The sequence below is a fragment of the Cylas formicarius genome, unplaced genomic scaffold (assembly GCF_029955315.1).
Source record: "Cylas formicarius isolate icCylForm1 unplaced genomic scaffold, icCylForm1.1 PGA_scaffold_7__23_contigs__length_41026272, whole genome shotgun sequence".
Taxonomy (NCBI): Eukaryota; Metazoa; Arthropoda; class Insecta; order Coleoptera; family Brentidae; genus Cylas; species Cylas formicarius.
The window spans coordinates 35,327,476-35,351,833 of NW_026844352.1; the positions used below are offsets into that span (position 1 = coordinate 35,327,476).

At 37.3% G+C, this 24,358-nt stretch overlaps 4 protein-coding genes across 15 annotated transcripts; 3 read left to right on the forward strand and 1 right to left on the reverse strand.

Moving 5' to 3' along the window:
- Positions 1–2,238: 2,238 nt before the first annotated feature.
- On the forward strand, positions 2,239–3,843 carry LOC132705161 (E3 ubiquitin-protein ligase RNF12-B-like). Its single transcript, XM_060675601.1, has 2 exons — positions 2,239–2,337; positions 3,135–3,843. Exons 1-2 carry the CDS (start codon positions 2,326–2,328, stop codon positions 3,582–3,584), a joined length of 462 nt encoding a protein of 153 aa, XP_060531584.1. The 5' UTR covers positions 2,239–2,325; the 3' UTR covers positions 3,585–3,843.
- A 283-nt stretch (positions 3,844–4,126) lies between these two features.
- On the reverse strand, positions 4,127–8,637 carry LOC132704553 (uncharacterized). 5 transcript variants are annotated; one of them, XM_060674621.1, is made up of 4 exons: positions 5,209–5,325; positions 4,926–5,031; positions 4,371–4,710; positions 4,127–4,319 (listed from the first exon to the last, which is right to left on the reverse strand). In XM_060674621.1, the coding sequence occupies exons 2-4, from the start codon at positions 4,965–4,967 to the stop codon at positions 4,159–4,161; spliced, it is 543 nt and encodes a 180-aa protein (XP_060530604.1). In that variant the 5' UTR covers positions 4,968–5,031; positions 5,209–5,325; the 3' UTR covers positions 4,127–4,158. The 5 variants fall into 5 exon arrangements, with proteins under 5 accessions (XP_060530604.1, XP_060530601.1, XP_060530602.1 ...); XM_060674618.1 differs by lacking the exons at positions 4,926–5,031; positions 5,209–5,325 and adding an exon at positions 8,457–8,637; XM_060674619.1 differs by lacking the exons at positions 4,926–5,031; positions 5,209–5,325 and adding an exon at positions 7,554–7,762 and having other exon boundaries at positions 4,371–4,722.
- A 4-nt stretch (positions 8,638–8,641) lies between these two features.
- On the forward strand, positions 8,642–22,529 carry LOC132704552 (uncharacterized). Of its 8 annotated transcripts, none has more exons than XM_060674615.1 (8): positions 8,642–8,775; positions 13,336–13,467; positions 14,041–14,171; positions 16,986–17,234; positions 17,541–18,129; positions 18,292–20,429; positions 20,728–20,854; positions 20,917–22,529. In XM_060674615.1, exons 2-8 carry the CDS (start codon positions 13,357–13,359, stop codon positions 20,965–20,967), a joined length of 3,396 nt encoding a protein of 1,131 aa, XP_060530598.1. In that variant the 5' UTR covers positions 8,642–8,775; positions 13,336–13,356; the 3' UTR covers positions 20,968–22,529. The 8 variants fall into 8 exon arrangements, with proteins under 8 accessions (XP_060530598.1, XP_060530600.1, XP_060530594.1 ...); XM_060674617.1 differs by having other exon boundaries at positions 13,336–13,455; XM_060674611.1 differs by lacking the exon at positions 8,642–8,775 and adding an exon at positions 8,804–8,934 and having other exon boundaries at positions 14,041–14,173; positions 16,991–17,234.
- An 816-nt stretch (positions 22,530–23,345) lies between these two features.
- LOC132704750 (N-alpha-acetyltransferase 38, NatC auxiliary subunit) lies at positions 23,346–24,343 on the forward strand. The gene is made up of 3 exons (XM_060674966.1): positions 23,346–23,369; positions 23,806–23,984; positions 24,038–24,343. Exons 2-3 carry the CDS (start codon positions 23,889–23,891, stop codon positions 24,341–24,343), a joined length of 402 nt encoding a protein of 133 aa, XP_060530949.1. The 5' UTR covers positions 23,346–23,369; positions 23,806–23,888.
- The last annotated feature ends 15 nt before the right edge of the window (positions 24,344–24,358 follow it).

Sequence of the window (24,358 nt, forward strand, 5' to 3'; positions counted from 1 at the left end):
AAAGTAAAATCGACTGAATTAACCCAAGTAAAAGTGGTGAATGTCAAGTAGATGTTGATTTGGCTCGAGTTCACCCGTTATTGCCTCAGAAATATGATAAAGGCATTGCCTTTCCGAAAGGCCGTTGACCGGCCAACTCGTTAGCGCATGTACCGAACACGGAGAATTAAATCAACTTCAATGTTATAGTAAACTCCGTAACATCCGCTGACGGAAAAAAGTCGAACTAATAACAGCATGTGTAGCATAGAATGAAATGAAGATTATACTTATTTAGTTATTTCATTTATTTATTTTTTAATAAAATATGTTCTAGTTGCTTTTAGAAATTCAATTTAGACATTTTGCAAAATTAGTTTAATTTTGCCCTTGCTTATTGTATGAAAACATCATCATAGTCGTCATAAAGTAGAAGTAGGATGACCAGTGCTAAAATATTGACCAAAAAAAATCCGACCTCTCCGACATGTATCGCTGTTTTCATAGGTTTCGCCATTCACTTGGCACAAAAAACTGGTCTAGATTTTCTTTGCACACTCTAATGTATAAACGCTATTATATCCGCTCACATCTAATTGACAATACAGGTAATACGAGGAAGCGATATTATCAAGCGATATGCTTGGTTTATGCGAGCAATCCGAATAAAAAAAATCTACCCCTACTAGCACTTAGATAACAATATATCAATTAGCATTTTTAACTCTTAGAAAAAAGGTGTATCATCACTTATTTTACTCCCGCCTTGCCTGCGTTCATTCCGTTCTATTCTGCGACAGAAAATAAAAACCGAAATTTCTAGTTTTTAGTTAAAAGTATAAAAAAATACATTAAGGTTCCGACGGTATCCGATTCAACAGACGTTTGCATTTTTGATGGCCACGAAAGGATTATAAATAAAATTAATCTATTCAAATTTTTATTTATGGCACAACAATCACTTACTATTAATGTTGATATTTTTCAAACCAATGCATAGTCAATAAGCTAGGAGGAGGATAGCATTTTTGGTTCATTAGCATAGTAACAACAATGTGCATGGTAATTATTTCCTTTAATTGCTTAAATGCATAATATAGTTTTAGCAGGTACATAACAAATGGACACATGTTTGCTTAACTGTTGTTGACATAGATTGTGAACTAAAACTAAAAGCATTTTTTCTATTTTACTTTAAACATAGCAATATGGCTTTTATGTGAGCTGGTTGAGAATGTTTTATTCAATAAGCAAGTGACGAGAGTTAATTTAGATACCGTGAATGGCTAAAATATGACACAAATTCTTTTAAGAACAGGGTATTGGATTTCAAGAAAAAACACGTCCGTCACAATTTTTTCTTGCTCATTTTTTGCAACAAACAGAAATTATACAGGGTGGGTCAAAAAGCATATGTCGATACCATACCGTTTTTAAAATAAATCCATTTTCGAATTATGTATCAAATTTGACCCATAATTTATGTACCATACCCTATACCTATCTCTTAGTTCTTATGACCAAAAGCATAAAAAAACAGAAACCCAATTTTGTCATGTCATGTCATGTCCTTTTGCTCATAGAAAGTAAGTATGCTACAAGAATTATGCATCAAATTTGAAGCAGAACACGGATTAAAAAAAATTTACTTGTTAAACCACAATGTCTATTTTGTATCTACTGCAAAGCATATTTCTCGAAATGCAATACCTGTTTTTTAAATGAATTTGTTAGATATTTTAGCCGTTCACTGTATACATATTTTAAAATATGATATATTTATATTTTATAAATATTTGTAAAAATTAAGAAAATAATATAATAATTATAGTCTATTTTAATAATTCAACGTTTTCAGAACAAGATACGTGGCTAATTTCAAATATAAACAAAAAATAACCAAAGAATAATTTTGGTTAGTACCGTCAGTAAAGCATTGAGATAAAAAAGGAAGAAATATGTTATTTTCAATGCCCGTAAAAAAAAGGCGTTCTGGAGACATCCTTTATAGGCATATATTCACGTTACCAGTACAGTTCGTGTTTGCTCGGCGTAGTTTCGTTTTTTTTTAACCGTCAAACGCGATTATGATCGCCTCTAATACGAGAACGGAATAAAAAAATATTAATTAAAAAAAACTTCCGAATCTGACACAAATCTATAGACGTCACACCCAACACGCAGCTTCACTTGTACAATCTCATTCGTGGTATAATAGTGAAAGTAATATACCGTCTAACTATATAAAGTTTGTGAACTTCAAACAAACCATCAGTCGTCCTCTCCTACTGACTCCATAAACTTTTTTAACTTCGTTGTGCTGTACACACCCCGAGTTCGTGTACAATGAGAGTTTTAGTAAGTCTTTTTTTTTTGGTTGTTTTTTGGTCGATTTTCGGGTGCATCCTCTGTGCGAAGTGACAGATGGTGGTTGCGTTTTTAAAGGACTGCAAATCATGCTGGCAAAAAAATCGCGGATACCTAATAATATCAAAGGCATGGGGAAAATGTCAAACGAGGTTTTTAATTTTTCCGAGGGGGGGGGGGTAGGTAATGAACTTTTAATAGTTTCACTTTTTATTTTCCACAGTTTTGGAGGTTATCTTATTTAATACACAATTAGTTTGTTTTTAATTTGGTACGTAGGATTTTCATCAGGTTTTACACATTTTTTTTGGTTTATACGGTGAACACGTGAATCAAAAAGAATGTTTAATTTATTTGATTAAATTAGTTATTTTAATTAGAATAAATTAGAATTAGAATTAGAAAATAATTAGAATTAGCTCTATTACTTCGTTATTTCTCTTTTAATTTTAATAATAAATTACATTGTTCTTGGTCATGGGCGGAACTAAAAATCGTCCTGGTTCAAATTTTCCACTCAACGAACATTAATTAAAATACGACAAAGTCTTTCACTGCTTTACCGTTCGGGTCTAAGAAACACGGAAACACGAAAAAAATCGCAGATAAATAACAAAACGCGAGAATGTAATCAGACATTAATGGACTTTCTCTTTATTATTAAGTATCCACCATCTCCTTGCTAGCGATCGACTTGGCGTAACTGGTTATACAGGTTGTCCCGTCATTTCGTTTCGCTGCGATATGTAGTCGATTATTTTTATTAATTTTGATTACTCGTTTTGCAGATTGCTATATCAGCGTTATGCGCTTTTGCTTCCGTAAATGCTAGTTTCGAAGGCAGTTACGGTCATGATGGCGGTCACGGCGGTCATGAGCTTTCCCACACAGTTGAAGTCACTAAACACGTACCGGTCCCGGTTTACAAACACGAAACGGTGCCCATACCGCATGCAGTACCAGTACCAGTACCGAAGCCAGTAGCCGTACCGGTACCTCAACCCTACCCCGTTCACATTAACGTACCCCAGCCGGTGGCAGTACCGGTGATCAAAACCATCACAATCCCAGTGGAGAAACCAGTACCTTACAAGGTCGAGAAAGAGGTGCCCTATCACGTTGAGAAACCGGTACCAGTGCCAGTCGAAAAACACGTACCCATCAAGATCACCAAACCGGTACCCGTGAAAGTACCCGTGTACAAGGTCGTGTACCACCACAGCAAGGGCCACCACTGATGAGAAGTTGTTGTTTCCAAAGACGCAAGGCTGATATACATCGTCATCCCTCATCCTCATCATCCTCTACTCTTCGTCGTTCCTACTTCTTTTTGTTACTTGTTGTTATGTTTTTATACTTTTTTGTTAATAAATGTGATGTTTTATAAATTATATTCCTTTCAAGAGCGCCAGATTAAATTGTCGAACCCTTAAATTAGTGTTCTGTAATGGACTTAGCCAAAACCGCCATTACTAATAAGTATAAAATAAAACCAAAACCAACGTTAAAAGTTGTAAAACTGTTTAGTTTTTAGGACGCGTTATAAACATATCAAGTTCAATGCCTCGAGGAAGAGTTAATATTATTACCTATTGCAACAGAAACTGAGGTAAGCGCCGACCAGCTGTCGATAATAGAAAACTTGGTCGTCGAACTAGACTTTCAAATCTAATCGAGTAAATCTTAAATCGTAAAAGTGAAATATCTTAATTCCGTGTTGCGTTTTTCCCGCGTACAAGAACTTGCTTAACATCAACGTTTTATTAAAAGTAAGAATAAATACATTTGAATCATAACATTTCGCCTTAAAGTTTACACTTGTTCGTTCGTCACGTGGTACTGACCAGGACCTATCTGTTGCTGGTACTGCGCCATTGCGGCTTCCGCCAGTTGCTTGTATTGCTCGTAATCCTCGTTACCGTTAACTGGTAACTGATATTCCTGATTTTCACCGGGTTCCAAGCCAGGCGATTCTGAAATCAAACACTAGGAACCCGATACCTTTTAAACTAATCGACACTCACGTTCGAGTTGATGTTGATGGATCATCTGATAGGGTTCACTTTCATTCTCCAAAGCACCATGCTGTAAGTGGCTATCATCGAGTCGAGTGCCGGGATGACCGTAGGAGTACTGCAATGGTTCCTGGATGACCTCATGGTGAATTTTCACTTCGGAGGTAGTCTTTCCTGCTGAAAGGGGATGCTCGAGCAGATGTTTGTCCTCGTGCTTCAAGTACGTGGGTACCGCGTGGTAATGCTCTATTTCGAAATGCTGGTATGAAGTGGCTTCGTCGTTGTGGTGTATCACACCGCCACTGGTCGAGCTTACTACAGCCCATAGAAGGAAGGAGTGTCTGACTAGCTGGAAATGGTTCTACGATAATTCGGTTTGAATTTCTTTCACATTCTTTTACACTATCTCTCAAAGGAAAGTGCTGAGGGTTGTTCAAACATTTGGGAAGTTAGACATTTTGAGCATTAAGTTTTATTCATATTTTAAATTAAGATATTAATATATGGGACCTTATCCAATCTAAAAGTATAAAGTTTTTTTTTTCAAAAAATAAATTCTTTTACGATTATGTCCCAAAACGCTATACGGAGGCAAGGTGGTACCATTCGCAATCACTAGCAAAAGTCCTTTTTAAACGGCGAAAATAACCAGAGCGGATGCCCGTGCTTTCTGCAATAAAAAAACTAGACGTACAAATACTTTCTCCAAAATTAATCTTGTTATCGTTAATATCCGGTACGAAGGAGCGATCAATCATCTAATAGTAGAACTGGCGCGATTATTAACTAATACCAATAACATCACGCCATAAGAAGACTACCGAGAAACTGCCAAAATTGTACTTACAAAGAAGACGAACCGATTCATTTTCGTGCGATACTCGGAACCAAACTGAATTTTGATTCGTCTTTGGGTGGTGTTTTATATACACGCAGGCAGAATATACCGATGCTCATCACACGAATTTCACTTCGACGCTACGTGAGAAGAAGAGTATTTAAGCAAAAATCGTTATCGCGGACGATTTGTTATGGGAATTCTGGGGGGGGGTCAGTTGAAATAGTGAGAATGACCGTTTAGATCTGTTTCTCTTTGGTTTTAAACCGAAATCATGCGAAAAATTAGACTGCGATATCAATAATTTTAATAACAATGTTTAAGTGAAGTATAGATATTTTATATCTTAGAGTATGAAAAAACAGACCTTGCTTGCGCCAAATTACCTATACAAAAAATATATATCACAATGATAAACTTTCAAACAAATCAACACAATCGCAACAGAAACGAAAATCAGTAAGAGATACTCATAAATACTTATTGCTGTTCCTTAATGGTGTACTAAAAAATCTTCATATGAACGAACGTCGTAAACACCTCCACTTTCAAAATATAGATTGGGAATGCTTTTAGGAAAAAATTTAATTTACATTATCTGAGAAACGATTCTTGAAATCTTTTTGAAATTTGGTAGGTGCATTCTGGTTTCTTTGCATACACTTTTCTTTATTTCCACCAGTGGCGTCCCTGCGCGCTTATATCGCATATTTTTGAATACAAAAATGGCACCCCACTGAATTAAAATGAATATTTTGAATATATTTCTTGGGAAGTTTAATCATTTCTGCATAAAAGTTACATCGTCCTTGACGAGGATAATTAAATTAAAAGTGCTACTGCACTGTGTAGAATTGGCAGTAGTAAGTTACCGTATTCCCTTGTATGGAGTCGACTATGATTAATTAAAGTGAAGTCTATAGGATTCCCTCTGATTTACGCTATTTGTTGAACTATTTGCTGCTTTTCGTTGTAGGAATAAAATTACTTTCAGCAGATATACAGTGATTTCAACCCAGAATATATATATTGGGGTTTTAAAGCTTTTCCATGCAGAGTGGGGCAATAAGTTAATTTAGCAATATCAAAGGATAGGGGATGGTGGTTGGCACTCGATGCGATATCGACTCAAATTGTAGCCGCATATTTACAAATAAATTCTAACTGTAAATTAGAAAAACTTCCGTTTTTGTGAGTTTGAAGGGATTTACATTTTTTCGAATAGTAGCGAAGCTTTGAAATTGAGAGATTAAGCCGCCATTCAATTCCAATTCAATTTAACTCAATTACAATTTTTCAAATTCGATAAGTGCTATGCGAGTTTAAGTTGAAATTGCTAGATAGAATGATGGATCCATATTACTGTTGTATATGCGGAAAGGCACTTCCGCAAATCAATTAATTACACCATCATGTTAGGACTCTGCGAGTAACCGCATTACTAGGTAATTAATTATTTAATGGACCAAAACTAGCCAAAGCTAATTATGGCATCAAATAGGTACAAAATTAAATGTAAAATATAAAAAGCTTCTGTGCTAAAACGCAATGGTTCTATAATGAAATATATTTTTTGCTAATGTAATTGTAACTGTAAAATCTAACATGATTTTTCAAATAGCCCAACAACAGCATATAGATTTTGATTAATATATTTTGGCAATACAATATAATAATAATAATAATTTTTTTCCACTCCTTTCTGTACAATACCTAATTATTCACCGATTTAGCGTGCGGGAAGCGTCACTTAACCACTTCTTCCATGGATCCGAGCCACTTCGCACATTTCCGAGATATTACCGCGCGTGTTTGGGAGCGAGTGGATGTTTTCGGAGATATTCGTGTTGTTTTGCAAAAATGTACCCAAAAACTAGCAGTCGTGGAAAAAGTATAGTATGCAACACGTTTGATGAACTTTTTAGATCACCCGTTTATTAAACAGTCGCTCCGCTGCGCTCCACTCGTGCCAAATAAATTCGTGAGTCAAATGCCATTTACCAAACTTGTTGCATAATGTACGGTTTTCTACTCGCGCCTGTAAAATACCTAATTTTACACCGATCTAGCATGCGAGCCCTTCGGACATTTCCGGAATATTACCGCACGGGTTTGGAGGCAATCGGATGGTTTCAGAGATTTTACCGCACTGCTTGAATTTCTTATTGTTTTGCAAAAATGTACTAAAAAACTAACGTTCCTAGAAAAAGTGTATGCAATACGTTTGATAAACTTTTTAAGTTAATCATTTATTACTCGTGACTCAAATGCCATTTACTGCACTTGGTGCATAATATACTACTTTTAACCCCAAGGCTAACATAACTATCAACGAATTTTCGAAAAATACTTACTTTTGTATTACCTTTTTCGATTATTTTACAGAGTGTGCACTTTGTACCCGGCATATTAAAAAAATATCAACAATAAATAATAAAAGTTTTAAAAAAGTCTAAACAAGGTGCCTTTGTGATGCCATTGGTGATTATCATTTTGTGCTAAATCATAATAAATAAATCTACTTCTTTTTCACTTTGACGTCCTGTCTCTTCTTAGGTTTGGATCATGAAATCACTGCACTGGCCTTTGCAGTAATGAAAAATGTCAATTGAGCACAAGCATTCATCGGGATGACAAAAGTTGTATGCAGTCACGATCGAAGATTGCAACTTAAAATAACGAAAGCAATATGCTATGGTTCCCTGTTCTTGTCCATGAGATGGAGGTTTGGGCACTAACAGAAGCCTCGTTTTAAGGTATTTCAGGTATCTGAAATGTGATGGATGGAGAAGGTAAGAAACATTGACGCATTGCTTCGAATGGACTGGAAATAGTCAAGGCAATAAAAAAACTTTTGCCGCATGATGAGGCGCGAGGAAAAGTACGAGGTAGAAGAACTTCTCAGCTCAAGAATCTGCGAGAATGATACGGAATGACTAGTGTTCAACTATTCTGTGAAGCAATCAATAACTCAATGAGTACATACGATAGTGAACATGATGGCCAACCATCGATAACGGTCATAGCACTGTAAAAATGTTCCCAACAACTTCTTTGTTCATGTCATATCACAAAAATGACGTTTATCAAACTCGTTGCATAGTATACTATAAAGAGTTCATTAAGTTTAAGTTATTCGCTCATAATAGGTTCGAACCCGGCGCCTCCAGTGATGATTTTAGAAAGTCAAATTGCAAGACGAATTTACTCTCAACATTGCGATTCGTCTCGTCTTCTTTTCATCTTTTCGTACTTACGGCAAGTCGATCGTTTCTGCGTATTGATTTCCTGCGCGTTATTTTGACGCGGCACGCCGTCTGGCGGCAGGGCGGAGAAACCACGACGATTTTCAGCCGTCTTTCAGCCGTGGGCGGGGATTTGCTAGCGTTACCCTTTCGCGGCGATGACAAAAACGGCCGAATTTCGGTTTCCATGCGTGGATCGTTAATTTCTGTTACGCGCGCGTTTTCCGCGATGTACGAATAAAACGAAGTAGTATATATGTACGCGATGGGGTTCCGACATTTCGGTCCGTTTTGGAGCCGCGCGAGAGTCGAGTCGATAATTTAACTCGAGGTAGGAGAAATTTCAAGTTGTAGAGACACGGCTCTGAACCGGAACGCGATTGGTGGTACTGGCAATAATAAATTTGTGATGTGTGAATCTGTCTTGGCATTTTTCGTATCAGTATTCGTGATACTCGAGGGTTACGTTAGGGACTTTTTGTGGAATCAGGTACTGCTGCCATTTTCACGAATCACGTCCCATACTAATATCGTTCATCGTAAAATAAATCACACCGGCCCTCCCACCGAAACGTAAGTGAAGTTGATTTCGATCGTCCGATCTCTTACATCCCCCTTTTCCAAAGAAATTAAGGGGTAATTGCGCCTCCTTTCGACTTTCACGACGATTACAACTTATTTATAACAGAAATTAAAATTTTAATTCAATCTCAAATAAATACAGATAATATTTTTACTTAATTTAGATCCGTTCTCTCCATAATGATTCAAGTTAAATAAATACCATCTTTTAGATGTCCGATAAAACTACCCCTTGATTTATGCATTATTCCCGAGGAAAAACCTGAGAGATAATATTTTTGGGACTTAAAAATGTAAAAATTTGCAACTAAAAAGTATTTACAAAATCTTTATAATGCTAGCTGCACAGAAACCTTTAAAGAACACAAAAAACTTGCTGTAACATGATTTGCTTAATCCTCTAACATTTTGTGTATGCAGCGACATAATTAGGAATAAGTTAAATAATTGCCAATTCTTGTCGATTTCCTTCTCTACCATCCTCTTACAGAGCACTTAAAACACCAATTAAAAAGTTCAAAAAATACCTCAAGACATCACAGCATCACGTTTTATTCCGTCTCAGCATTTCTGGACGTTGTTATAATTCGATTGTTTGAATGAATTTGTGAAAATTGAATTTTTACCTTTCTTGTGTCTTCTTCTGTTTCATGACTTGATCTCTTTTACTTTTTGCTGTAGTGCTAGTAATTAAATAAAAATATATCTAAGTATATTTCATATCAAATTATATATGGAAAATGTTTAAATTCTCCAATTTTCCAAATTTCGGTAGTAGCTCGAGGTGCTTTTCACCATTTTTCAAGCCCCAAAAAAGTAGGACAGTGATGTGGAAACGGTATCATCTCCATTATGAAAAAAATTATGTATTTAGCATACTTGAGCAATACCCTCCATAGGAATGGAAAATGGCTGGCAACTTGACCGGAGAATGGGAATTCTGCGTTTCATTTGTTTCAAAAGCGCTAATGTAATGTCGGATCGAGCTACACGCTTTCCGCCCGGATTTTCTATGACAACGTACCATTGTAGTCGAATCTGACAAGTGACTTCAATGGAGTCTTGGCGATCCGATTTCGATTTAAATGTCACAATGGGTGACGTCAATTTTATGAATAAACTGTTAAGATTTGTTGTTGGCACCAAATTAAATCCATTTATTATGTTAATAACATTAATTGTGAAGCAAAAACTAGCTTTTTTAACCAACATATTTTTAGTCGATTCCTCAATAATAATTAAGATGTGCCTCAATGACAATCAATGTCCGAGGAAATTTGCAAATTTGCAGCGGACTTTACAGCGTTTGTGTAATCATTTTGTAATTTGTTCTAATTTTTTGTATGATATAGTTGTTTTAATTATACGTACATACTGTTGTTGCTATTAGTTAAATTAACTACAATATCACTATTAGTAATATAATCATTGTCTAGGAGACTTATATACCGGGTGTTTCACGGTTGATGGTATCTTAGATTTTCACGGCTAACGGTACATTGTTCTGACCATTTGGTTGGTTCCATAAGCGGCGATGCTCTATCGATCTACAATATTTTTAACGCTGCGACGTTGCCGCTTCTTCGAAAAACTGGCATCAACATTGAAATTTTAAATCCGACACCACCACATTCCTTTATAATTGTTTTTAAATTTTTGTTACTAGGACACTAGAGCAACGAATAAAATTGGCACACTAAAAATGAATCCAATTTTCACATTATGTGTTCGAAGTGTTCACCAATGCTTCCTAAACTCTTTAAAATCCATTGAAGTTGATTGATTGCCTGATGATATTAGCCTTCTTTAGCACAGTTGGTTCAAAGCATCGTACAATCCGATGACGTAACTCTTCCTTGCTCTGCGCGGGTGTCAAATAGACGCGTGTTGCACTCCATAGGTAAAAATCGAATGGCGTTAGATCTGGGGATCTAGCTACAATTAAATAATTCGTATTATTCTTGTAACACTTCTTCAGTGCAGTGAGCCGGTGTGCTATCTGGTTGGTACCAAAAGGTCTGAATTTCGTGAAGGCTAAGATTCTGGAGAAAATCGTTTTCCACTGTTCTTAACATTTGAAGGTATTTTAAAGCAGTCAGTGGTTAATCGTAAATTAAAAACTTACGTTATTATCGTTTAAAAAGCAAAACACATTTAAACTAAATTTACTTTAAAATGTCATTTCTTTTCTGGCATAAGGATTGTCGACAGACTAAACGATTTCATTCCTTTGATTAAAAATTAATAATGAAAAATAATTTTTGATAGAAAAAGAGAGTCCTGCTGAATACGGACTACCAGTATTTCACAAATAGGGCCTAAACTTTGGTAAATTTAAATGGACGCGTCTCATAATCTACCAAAATTCTACAAACGGTGAGGCCTGCAATACTCAAGTTATCTGCTGCGCTACTATTTGGAAAGGCCAAAAGGTTTATTACGTTTTCTTCATTTGAAGTAACACATTTCGGTAAAGATGGAGATAACCTTACTTTCGCACCCTTAGTTTTTCTTAATTCTACCAAATTTTCTCTTGTTCGTGTTTTGCAAATCAGGATACGTTGCATATTCTGGATATGATTTGGTTGCTTTGTCCATTCATAATAAAACAGCATTAGAATATTGGTTTTCTGCCGTTTTGAACCGATTTTATCCACAAAATTTGCACCACAATCAAAGACGATATTTTTCAGTTTTCAGTGACACTTGGTTTTATTTCAAAACGATTTTGGTATAGGAACATGATGCATCATTCGAAAGGGAAATTAACTTTGCAGTTTTCAACCATTTTTGTATCTGGTAGGCAAATCGTTAATTTTCGCCAACCCCGTTTAATGTAGAATGTAATGATATCAAAGAATTTTGTTAGATACCTCCGTAAGCTATGTCCAAAATTTTCACTTTTTACTGTAGTAAGAAAAGACAATAATGTATATGGTGCGCTATTTAAAATTTCAATATTGTTGCTACGTTTTCGAAGAACGTTAAAAATATTTGACATCGATAGAGCGTCGCCTTATTTGGAAAACTAAAATTTTCAAAACAATCCAATGTACCGTTCGCCGTAAACGTCTTTACTACAATCAACCGTGAAACGAAATATATTTTTAATTTTTAATATTTTATTGGTGTTATTATCGCGGGGGACTGCATAATTTTGTTCCATGTTTTAAACTTTTTTAAAATTCGGTTCTAGGACAGTATCTTACTCTATTGGAATCGTTTTGCAATCAGGCATAATAAAATAAATAGGTGGTAGTTAATTCTGAAAAATTTATATACACAAAAAATAAAAGTACGTATACATAAATAGAGAAATACAAAAAGTATGTGGGCATAATATTAAAAGATGCAGAGAGCATCTCAAAAAATCCTGGATATTCCGATTTTCAAAATCGGTTACAAGCCGGTATATCCTTTCGTCAACTTATCTATCCCCTGCAAAACCCTTTCATGAAGGTTCCATATTTCCACGCTGAATATGGGGGTCCACCTCATCTTTGCTTTTCTTCCTGGTCTGCTAATACACAAGCCCTTGCAGCTCATTTGGTAGACTTCGAAAGCTGATCAACCACGTTATCCAACTGGTTAGGCGGAACATATGCTAGACATTCGTTGTTATACCTCTGTCTAAGTCCCTACTGGGCAAGAGGTCTTCGCAAATTTTGGGCCTGATGAAAGAAAGGGCCATAGATTGTAACTTGAGGAAATTATTCTTGAAAGGAGCTGACTGTTCCTGTTTCGAAATAATACAATATTCTTATTGACTGCATTTCTGGATTCAGTCCTTTCAACATTCTTATAAATGGCAGGAGACCATATAGTAGCGGTACAACCACTGAATTTGTCAAAAAACAACAAACAAAACAAAAAAAGTATCCATCCCACTTTTAATTTTTAGTGCCTTTTTTTGGCTACATCATGTTGTTCCATGTTTTAACTTTTTTTTTTTTTATTCAAGTACTTTATAATTATTATAAGTTTTGTCATTAATTTTATATGTTTGTATTTTGTATTTTGATTTTAAACTATTTAATCGTTTCCTTTACACACACCATAACAAAAGCAAATTGATTTTATAACTTGTAGAACTCCGTAACTGTATAAATACGAGGGCGAGTTCGAAATATCTTCGCTCTAACACCTGTACATAAAATAAAATCTCCCTTCCCCTGTAAATATCGGTTATATATGTTTTGCTCAGCTTCTCGCACGAGCAAGAACCATAAACGCATAATCTGAGGGTTCTTCTGACATCCCCCTAAGTACGTGTCCATCTGTAGTGTTTAACGTAATTGTTGCTTGCCAGCACCACCCAGTAGTTAACGTCATGGAAACGACTCCTGGATCAACCCACGGAGCAAAAAATCAACGTCAGAAGCGCATGGGCCCCGCCCCCTTTGCTTCTTTCGAGGACCTCTCTGACGAGGTGAGATCCCGTGTACGTATATCTACCATTTTCTTACCCGCTTCAAGTCTTTTGCAGCCGTTCGCGTTTGGTTATTCTCGAAATGTTATTGTTACGCCCCTGGTTTATTCGAAACACGTAAATAGGCTTAGGCAGAATTTACTTGAGATACTATGTTACATAAAGATTTTGCCATCTTTTAACAGGTGGTTAAAAAGGTTTTTAATGCATTAGTCCGAGACCTTAGGAGATTTCAACGTCCACTACAGACTTTCAGAAACTTGTCTCGTCGTCCTCTGTATATCCAACGATGTTTTGGATTCGCGTTAAACGAAAGCATTTTGAGACCAATTAAGCGCGAATCGAATATGATCTGTGCACCTCTTCTTATACTGTGCGGATTTCACCTGTTGATTAGTTACTGAGTGTATTTTTCGTCGGTGTACGTAAGTTTGGTAGCTGTAGTCTAATGTGCTGGTACATTTGCTGTGTTGTCGTTAACCGGTTCAGTCAAATTTTCGATAGAATCAAAACAAAACAAAACAAATGAAAACAAAACAAAAAAGACAGTAACGAAGCTCATTCGACTAACAGACATTTTTGCAGTTAGAAAGTCCCGAGGAAAAGAATTTCACTGGGTCAGTGGTCCGACTGCCGGGCATAAAGGAAGATATCACTCCGACGACTCCGGCGGATGCAGTCACATCTCCATGCTATACTGCGGGAATAAGCCTGATTGGTTAGTTCTCTTATATCAAATGACGCGATAATGAGGTTTCGAGTAACTTTCAGGACCTTGAGAGTATATTATATCAGCGGTTTCTAGCATTTAATAATAATAATAATATCTAAAGGTCTTTATTAACAATAATCAACAAGTCAATAATAAACAAAAACAAATAAATTTAGAAAAAGGCGAGGTTCACTCTACCTAATCTGAAAACTTAAGCCCTAAGAAATGCAGAGGGTAGATGTGACAATTATGAAAAAGTATCATACCCAACGTAATCTTTAATCTTGCAGGGAGGAAGAATAACCGTTAGACAATATCGTTTATTTGGGCTTATACCTATTTTTATCTATAATTAACTAGCGAACATTGTCTTTTCAAAAAGATATAGAAAAAGTGCTTTATTAGTTTTTGATGAAGTTTTAACTTACTTGGTAATTCATTATGAACTCTGGTTATTACATAAGAAAATGGCCGTTTATAAAGCTCAGTCGAGTGTTGATAGTGTGCACTTCTAAATTTTATTTCATTTAAGGAGATTTATTCACTGAAATCTTAGAAAGTAAGCAAACAGAGTGCGATTTTGCATGTTTAGTCACCATTTAGAGAGTGTGACTTATATACTCAATTTTTTTTACACGGAATATCAATGTGATCTAAACATCGATGAAAGATAATATCACAGAAATTTGCTTTTGTTTCTCGATTTAAATAATCCCTGTTTTAGCAAATAATCTTTAAATTTAAGAAAGCTTTGATGATTATGATTTGAAATTATAAATTTGTGTGTCATTGGCATAATAATGACTAGATACGAAACGCGTGACTTAAAAAAATTGGAAATATATATAGAGACAAAGGATAGGGCCTAATATTGATCCCCGCGGAACGCCTTTATTGAGATATAAAAAAGAATATAATTAGGAGTTGTATGTCACTGCTTGAACAATATTACTGAGATAACTAGAAAGTAGATTTAGTGCGTTTATCGAAAAACCTATGTAGTGTAAAACTCCGCTTAATAAAGAATGATTCGACGTATTAAAAGCTTTTGAATAATCCAGGAGAGTCAAAGCAGCAGGTTTACCTTCATCAAGAGCTGTAAAAATATCATCGGCAATTTTTAAAAGGGCATTTGTGCAACTGTGTCCAGCTTTAAAACCTGACTAACCTGTATAATAGAGTTGTTATGCAAATACTTTTGAAGTTGTGAGTTAATTATTTTTTCAAAGATTTTAGAGAATGTTGGGAACACAAAGTTAAATTGACGAGATATAGACACTATCCACCCCTACAGCTTTGGTTTCAATGTTATTTATTATTTTTAATATTTCGATTTCCTTAATACTTGTTTGCTTGTTTACTACAATAGTAAACTTTTTTTTTCACGCTTTATTGGCATATCCACTGTGTTACTCAACTCTTAATAACAATTCCAATAGGCAGGGTTTTTATTCTTTATAAATTTAGCTAAATATTTATCACGTAGTTTTATCATTTCCTTAACTATGGCGCATAATTTTTAAACACTCGGATTGTTTTAAATGTGTTTCGACAAGTATTAAAATATTATTACTCAAAAATTCCACTTTACCTTCTGCATTTTCAAAATCAAAAATATTATTCCATGGTATAGCCATTAGATCAGATTTAAGACCCTCATAATTAAGTGTTTTAAGGTTTCTGAGTTTTTAAATGAAGCTGTTGTTTTATTGGTTTTAATATTCAGTACACCAAAAAAATCATTGTCACTCAGACTATCAACATGGATTAACCCCTTATCTATGACAAAGTTAGTACAAGTAGTTACAATAGGGTCTAAAAGTGTCGCCGTAGACAGGGTGATTCGAGTTGGTTGGTCGATGAGTTGGGTTTTACCAAAAGAATCTGTTAAAAAACTTGACCTCAGTATTGTGATTATTAAGTAAATTAATATTAAAATCATATATAAATTTGCTAGCAACAAAAATCCCAAATTAGTAATTTACAATTTACAAATCGAGGGAACTACTTTTATTTAGTATTTTATATGAAATTGAAGACGAGCAATTAAGCAATCAAGATTATTCGACATAATAATTATTTATTAACACACAAATTAAATTAAATTCACAAAACATTGTTATAGTTGTTTAGTATAATATTCTTAAAAACCAATGGAAAGCAGATATATTGCTTAACGAAAATTAAATATAAGTACTTAACAAGAACTACAATAAAAAATTATATTAAAATAGAAAACATTAGAAAGAACTACTTCGAACTGGTATATTATGTTGTTCCTCCAGATGTTAGCCACGCAAATCGAATGGTTCTCGTTCCGGGTCTATAATTTTTTAATAGAACGAATTCTTTAAAAAATCAATTGGAAACTCTAAAAACAAAAACTAAAAAACCAGGGTTTTCACCACAACAAAAAGCCCAATTTTTCTAAATTTCCTTTAGTAAAGTCAGTGAACGATTTATAGCTATTCAAAAATCAGAAAATTTAATTTCACAACTTTAAACAATTTAAAATGATATTTAATAATTTAGTAATATTTCTTTATTATAAAAAATATTATTTTAACTAGTCGAGCTATCTAAAAATATAAAAATAGCTAGGAAATGAAATAAAAATAGAAGTATGGATGACAACAAAGAAAATCATAAAATCATCAGTTTTAGGCCAATCAGCAAAACTCCATCCCCGACCCCCTGATAAGTAACCAACAAGGCAGCTTACATATCATGTAACCTTAGATGGCTGTAGAAAGTGCAAACCAACATATCCACAATTAAGGCAAAAAATATTCACTTCACTTTTTTTTTTTCATTTCACTGGAGGTGCCGTGCCCGGGAAGTACCTACCTAACGAAATTGGTGTCCCACACACAGGTATCGTAACACTGAGCGCGCACCCGTCAGCATCGCCGATGTCGGTCTCGTACTCACCCCAACCAACTAAAAGTACCATCAGACCACCCAATACGCCCAGAATCGATATATCCAGGGCCAGTAGCTCGTCACACCATGACAGCAGGGACAGCACCCCAGAACGTGAGATTTTCGATGGTCAAGATACAAACGGGTGTGTTTCACCACTACCCTCTTCAATGTACAGGGGAAATTGTTGCCCAATTGTAATATAGCACGTCTAATTGATGATAGTTTGTTACTCAAATGGTGGTGTTGTATGCAATGATGAAGACAATAGTGGAATTAAAAATAAGTCATGCACCATTAGTTAAACCATAGCTAAACCAAACATATGTCAGTTTTTTTTACATAACTTGCCTGTCTATTTTTCAAGTCATTTTCTGACGTAGACACTATACCATACGTCTCGATACCAAACGGGAAAGCAATATCCTTGCCTAATTACACTCTTTCACAGTGCCAAGCTAGGGTTAGGATTCAAGGAAGACGGAGCTTTGGATCTAAGATCGTCAACGGAGGAATTGGACTTCCACGACCCGGAAGAACTCCGGAAAACACGATACCGGACACAGACACCTTCTCCTGTGCCGGACGAAACGTGCCATTTCGATCACCGAAAAGACTCGCAGTGTTCGGACATCGTCCTCCTGTCTATCTCAGGCAGGTCGTCTAGGATATCGAGCATAGGAAGCCAAGGATCCGCCCAGAGCCGTTTGTCAAACGCGAGCCACTTGTCGGTCATTTCGGGACAATCAGGTACATCCCGGTGTTCCTCGCCTCACAAAACTCTTTTGGAGACGTCGTTCTGCGGGTCCAAGTTACCGACGACAACGACGTTGACGGCGACGGAAACGTCTGCACCAGTTAGAGTCGACGCCGAAGAGTTGGAAAAAGTATTGCTGTCGCGCAAACATGACCCCACCCAAGCAGTACTAGCCGAAGGCATTAAGGTCGACGAAGGTTCGAAAAATCCTCCGGCCAAGCCGACGCGCAAGGTTGAACTTTCGGCAGTTAAAAACGACGTCAGAATCCACGTGGAAAAGACGGTAACGTAGTTTCTTCCGGCCGGGTGGGGTGATTAAGAAAAAATCAGAGTTTTTTACATTTAAATCCCATTTTTAAATGAAATGTAAAAAAGTTCTATTTTTACAAGAAAACTTAAATCAACTTAAAACGCCCTTTCAAATCCCGCTCCACTCGATTTTCAGGATGACGTCGGTCGAGCCGACAATACGACGGACTCGCGACCCAAACTGCCACCTAGGAAAATCGTCTCTAAAAGCGGAGTCGAGTACATTTATATCCCTTTAAAGGGTCCGTTGCCGGTGGATGATAGTGAAACAGGCGACCACAACCCAGCACAAGCCGCGAGATCTCGAACGCACCAGAGCGCGTCATCCACCAAACCGAACCGGGACCTAAAGGGCCATTCCAAATCTGCGAGATCGTCCAAATCGACTACCAAATTGGTAACCGCTCCCAGACCGGCAAGTGTTTCCGCTTCGACATCCCCTGCGGTGTCCCAAAGATCCGAACCTCAATATATCAGGATCAAACTAAAACCCGACCATTGCTACGACGTTGACGACCAAGTTAAAGAAGACAGAACCAAGCCGAATAGTTTGGATCTCTCCTTAAATGACGAGTCTTCGGTGCACGTGAATACGCCTAGCGTCAGTCCAAAACTTTCGCGATATAAAATCGACAACGGAAGAGCGGCTGGTAGCTTCACCCCGTCGCCATCTATCTCAAGAAGGAGCTCCTTCGCGTCCCTTTTCAAAGCGAAAGAGGCAACCATCAGTCCGGATTCGCCAACCACGACCGCTCACAAACGCAAAAACACTTTCGCCGGCATCCTGAAGAAACCGGTCGAGATCAGAGAAAGGAGCAGGAGCAGATCGAAGAGCAGGGAGCGAGTATCTACGGCGCCGTCGTCCACCGAAAGTATCGACACCAAGGGCAGCAAACACAAATCGGTCCTGTCTATATTCAAGTCTAGCAAGAAGGGGAAAGATGGTGACGCCGGTTCACAGGAGACGTTGCCCAGCTCGGAAGGTATAGGCAAGGTCGAGTTCAAATTCAACGAGAAAAAGTCTGAGAAACCATTAGACGGGGACAGCGTGCGAATTCCTCTCCATTCGCCCACGTACTACGAAGACCGGGGCGTTTTGCAGGACTGGAAGACGTCGAGTCAGGACTCGCAGGAGACCGTGATCGAAGCGTCGACGCGTAAAAACGTGGACGTCGTGGTCGAACCGATACCGCAAGATACGACCAAGGGAAGCGGCGCGAGACAAAACAGTACCAGCAGCGAGAACGTGACTTTCTCCACGCAGCTAGGACAGCAAAACGAAGTGTTTAGTACGAAACTGCCCAAGCAGAAGACCTTGGTCAAGCAGCCGCACACCATCGAGTTGAACGGCAGTGTGGTGAACGTACCGCTGCCGGATTTAAGTGTCGGAGAGGAACCGATCAAGAGCGAACCCGTAACATTGAAGGAAGATGTTAAGCCTGCTGATGACACTAAGCCAGAAGAGGTGAAGCGGTTGTCCGTGCTCAGCGCAAAGAGTCTCAACTTCGATGAAGATCGGAACTCTTCCGATTCGGAACTGGACTATCCGAAGTTGAAGAAGGATCTCGGACTAAAACTGGACCTAGATCCGTCGGAAACAGAGCGCAAGGCGATAGTACTGCAGCAGGACTCGTTCGAAGACGAGTTACCTTATGTGCCGACGACACTTCCGCAGGAGAGGTCCGCCGCGATGCCAATCGTTCCGGTCAAGCAGAGATCAACTATGGAAATGAGGACGTGTCCTATCGAAAGACCAAGATCGACGACTCCGATAAACCCGAGCAGTTTGGAGAACTACTGTGAGGAGGTGGTAGCGAAGGAGAACGCGGAAAAGTTGAAAATATCTTTACCACGCAACGACTCGATTCACTACAAGGGCGGAAAGTCGAGGGCCTCGACGGAAGAGATTCCCCCACCTCCGTTACCACCGAAAGGTGTTCAGAAAAGCTGGATCAATTTCGAGGAAATCCCAGAAAAGAGGAAGCCACCTCGGAGAATCCAGACGATACCGTCACGGGGACAGATTGAGGTGCCGGATATGGTGCTCCAAGAGAACGTCGTTTACACCTACGTGAACCCTGAGGAGTGCAAGTGCGAATGTCACGAGTTAAACGCAGCGAAGGAGAGGGATCGGCGGAAACCGGAGTCGCAAGTTGGCGTGCGTGAAGATGAATTACCTTTGTTGGAGGACGATCCGACGGAGGACGAGAGGAATGGCAGTGCGGGTAGAATGCGGGTAGACGCCGACGACGTAGAGTGCAGAAATTTATTGAGGTAAAATTATAGAGTACATTTAACGTTGCACATACTGTTTTTCTGCAAGAATTTTTGTTGCCTAGCAACTGAATTCGTATTATCATGTACTTGCGACTTGTAAGTTGTGAGTTTTATGTTTGTGTTTAACAATTTCTTTTTTATTTTATGACAAAAAAAAAGTTAACACTTGGCAGAAATTTTTGCAATACCATGGGCTGTGTCACAAATCACCCTATATTATTTACCTAAATCGCGATAATAAAAGTATTAATAATATATCCCACGAGCATTCTATTTGTTATGTCGTTTGTTGTAGCGATGCTCCGGCAGACTTTAGCCTCGAACCCCGCAGGAAGGATACGAACGTCACTGATACGTGTTTAGGTACTCCTTTTACTAGTGATTTAGGATTAGCAAGTAACAGATCCAGTATCGTGTCCCAGGTCAGAATATGGCATGTAACAGGCAAAAATAAGAATTTTTATTTTCGATTTTTTTTTTGCAGGATGACCCGCAGTGTCCCCGATCGCCAAATGCCTTTCCTAAACATACTTAAAAAAAATCAACTTAGCGTGATAGTAAAAAGTATCCGATATTTAATTTATTTTTCTCTACTGACATATTTATACTATAGATCCAATCAGATCCTCTGAGAATATGGATATAGTCATCTTGTTAGTGTTAACCTTTTCGTCAGTTCCTTCTTTTGGAAAGATGAACAGTATATAGTGCCTGGTCAGTATGTACAAGACGCTGCAATATATCATGAGGAATGGCCGATTCCAAAATTCTCTTTGATATAGAAAACAAATCGCTTTTTCACGTTGATTGAAAAAAAATTATTACAGGCTGTTCGTTTATTTAGACGCGGTGGAAAATGACAGTTTAATATTCATTTGTTTGACTTATTTTTCCTGTTTGTGTGCACTAACAAGCATTGTTGACAGTTTCCTTCGAAAAGTTTATTAAAAGTGCAGCGCCACACTTGTTTAACATTTGCCTACAAACAGATTGGTAGAGTATCGCCAGGGTGTAGACATTGAGCAATAATTAGGAATACGTATTATAAAATGACAGTTGCATACTTTTCGACGGAAATTTGTAAATTTTAGTTACATCCTCGTTGATCCTATAGTCGCAATGTCCAGACGGCTGGTCCGACGCAACTATTTTTAGGGTTGCGTATATGGTATTAATGAACCTCACGTAGATATCTTAAAGCGTGAGGTAGCGCAGCAAGATACATTGTAGGCTAAAATTAAAGTATAAAAATTATTGAAAATTTTAGCAGGAAATTTTGGAGGTAAATATCTAAGTGAACATCATTAATGCCCCGTAAATCCGGTCAGCATTCTTCAATGTGTACGTCTCAACTTATCAACAAATCAAATTATCGCATTTTTGTAGCCATATACAAGAAAAGTCGGGACCTATTTTATAGATAATTTATAATACCTATAGCCATTAAAACATGCATAAAATTATTTTCTGTAGAGTCTCAATACCGCCTTAAGTTCAAAAGCAGTCCTGAATATTTTCCCTCGAAATGTATAAATAGATTTTACAAATGTCTGTATAGCATATCTTTCAAACTCCTGTGACAATGGAAAAAATGCGGCAATTTTGAAGCCAAACAAATTTCTAAAGCTCCAATTTTATATCCCTTCAAGTGATTTGACATAAAATTGATTATTAAAAAATATTGTTATTACGTCCTTATAGTGAACTTCCATTATTGGATAGGAAATCTAAAAACTGGGTAGTGATCGCAGTTAGTGAAAATTAAAACGTCGCGAACTAGAAAACGTTTATGCCACTGTTACCTTCTTTAGTAGAGTTTTAAGTGTCTTATTAAACGTTGTTAAACATTCAAGTGACTGATTCAGTACGTGTATGTAATCACATCGCATTTTTTGCTAAAAACCGAATATTTGTTCAACCTCGTTTTGTATTAAATAATTTTATGGTACTCCAGAACAGTATAACATTCTATAGCCACTTTTTATAAAAAATTATAAAATATCATTCGATTCGAATTGTTGAAGAGTAATTTTTGCTTCATTTTATATAATAATGTTGACAGATAACCACGAAATTTTATTGTACAGTGAAAATAAACACAATTTAAAAATTTTTGTTCGCCTTGAATTTTAATTGTTCCGTGGTTTCTGTGTATGCGATGGCAATTATTGACTGTAACTGATAAAACAGTGAATCAACCTTAAAAAAAATGAGAAGGTCCATTCAACATGCGCATGCACGAGATTAAGATCTCGTTTTTAACCAATGACCTTGCGGTGGTTTATTTTTGACACTGCCGCAAGTCTAAGCTGCAACTCTAGTATATTGCAGTTTGGTGTTGCTAAATAATCTGCAAAATATAATACTACAATGGACGAATCATCTTATAATTGCGCCCAGCTTTTATGAATTCAAAAACGTAAAGTAGTCTGTGGCATAATATTAGAATGGTTGGTTCAAGTTCAAGTATGCGTTTCACAAAAAAAATGTTGGGCTAGACTGCTAGGATCATTCGCCCATTGCCGACTTCCGTCGAGGATCTTCGCTTTTGGTCATTGACCAACACGTACAAAGAAGACATATAACCAATATTTGCTCAACTAGCAAAAAAACAAATTTGACCGATACCAAAAAAACCGACACCCCCCGCTTCCACCGCGGACCATCCGGGCCCATCCGGCCTCCATACCGGCGTGAACGGGGAAAAACGACGGGGCCGACGACGATTATAACTTTAAAACATGCACTGAACACTAACAACACTAAGTCCACACAGTGGAAACCGATATCAAACTTTTGAGGACGAATACAAGGGATTCTGACGGGAGCGAACGGAGGTTAAACCGCCGCGTGCAATGCTCCACCATAGAATCAAGAATGGACGTCTAGTCCGAGAAACGATTCCATTAACAAAGAAGAAGATAACCTTAGAATTATTTGAAATCAAGATTTGATTCTGTGGTGGAGCATTGCACGCGGCGGTTTAACCTCCGTTCGCTCCCGACAGAATCCCTTGTATTCGTCCTCAAAAGTTTGATATCGGTTTCCACTGTGTGGACTTAGTGTTGTTAGTGTTCAGTGCATGTTTTAAAGTTATAATCGTCGTCGGCCCCGTCGTTTTTCCCCGTTCACGCCGGTATGGAGGCCGGATGGGCCCGGATGGTCCGCGGTGGAAGCGGGGGGTGTCGGTTTTTTTTTGGTATCGGTCAAATTTGTTTTTTTGCTAGTTGAGCAAATATTGGTTATATGTCTTCTTTGTACGTGTTGGTCAATGACCAAAAGCGAAGATCCTCGACGGAAGTCGGCAATGGGCGAATGATCCTAGCAGTCGAGCCCAACATTTTTTTTGTGAAACGCATACTTGAACTTGAACTTGAAATCAAGATTTGATCTATGTCTTTTAATAAGTACAAGGTATGAATTATTTAAAAAATAAAGTATTGTAATATATGTAACATGATACCACAAAGTTTGCCAAAAAATAATGCTGGAACGGACGGGGAAGATGATTCCGATTACGAAGCAGAGACAACTACGCCCAAGCATGTCAATGTAGTATTGACACATTGTGCTAATCTTCAATATCTTATGGGATCATATTACAGATGTCTGCTGGTGCGAGAGCATTACGTTTGTGGCTCAATAAGGCATTAAAAATCCAAATGACTGATGGTCGAGTGCTCATTGGAGTATTTGTATGTACAGATCAAGACGCTAATGTAATTTTAAGTTCATGTTCTGAATTCTTACCTGCTGATCCAAATATTCCAAATGAGGAACCCCGAATGCTTGGCTTGGTCATGATACCTGGTAAACATATAGTGTCAGTTCATATTGACATCAATGAGTATAGCAATTTGGATCTAAGTGTGCCTCTGCCTAAATCTATGTATGAGGAAGATTTAACGTAAAATATTAAATAACTT

Excerpts from the sequence above, each read along its gene's own strand:
- LOC132704553 (XM_060674618.1), bottom strand. The coding sequence starts at position 8,633 with ATGGAAACCGAAATTCGGCCGTTTTTGTCATCGCCGCGAAAGGGTAAC. Across the intron at positions 4,711-8,456 it reads GCAGAAACGATCGACTTGCC|CTAGTCAGACACTCCTTCCT; the intron begins GTAAGTACGAAA and ends AACCATTTCCAG. Across the intron at positions 4,320-4,370 it reads CCATCAACATCAACTCGAAC|AATCGCCTGGCTTGGAACCC; the intron begins GTGAGTGTCGAT and ends GTTTGATTTCAG.
- LOC132704750 (XM_060674966.1), top strand. The coding sequence starts at position 23,889 with ATGATACCACAAAGTTTGCCAAAAAATAATGCTGGAACGGACGGGGAA. Across the intron at positions 23,985-24,037 it reads CTACGCCCAAGCATGTCAAT|ATGTCTGCTGGTGCGAGAGC; the intron begins GTAGTATTGACA and ends ATCATATTACAG.
- LOC132704552 (XM_060674610.1), top strand. The coding sequence starts at position 8,854 with ATGTGTGAATCTGTCTTGGCATTTTTCGTATCAGTATTCGTGATACTC. Across the intron at positions 8,935-13,335 it reads GGGACTTTTTGTGGAATCAG|CACCACCCAGTAGTTAACGT; the intron begins GTACTGCTGCCA and ends GTTGCTTGCCAG. Across the intron at positions 20,430-20,727 it reads GAGTGCAGAAATTTATTGAG|CGATGCTCCGGCAGACTTTA; the intron begins GTAAAATTATAG and ends CGTTTGTTGTAG.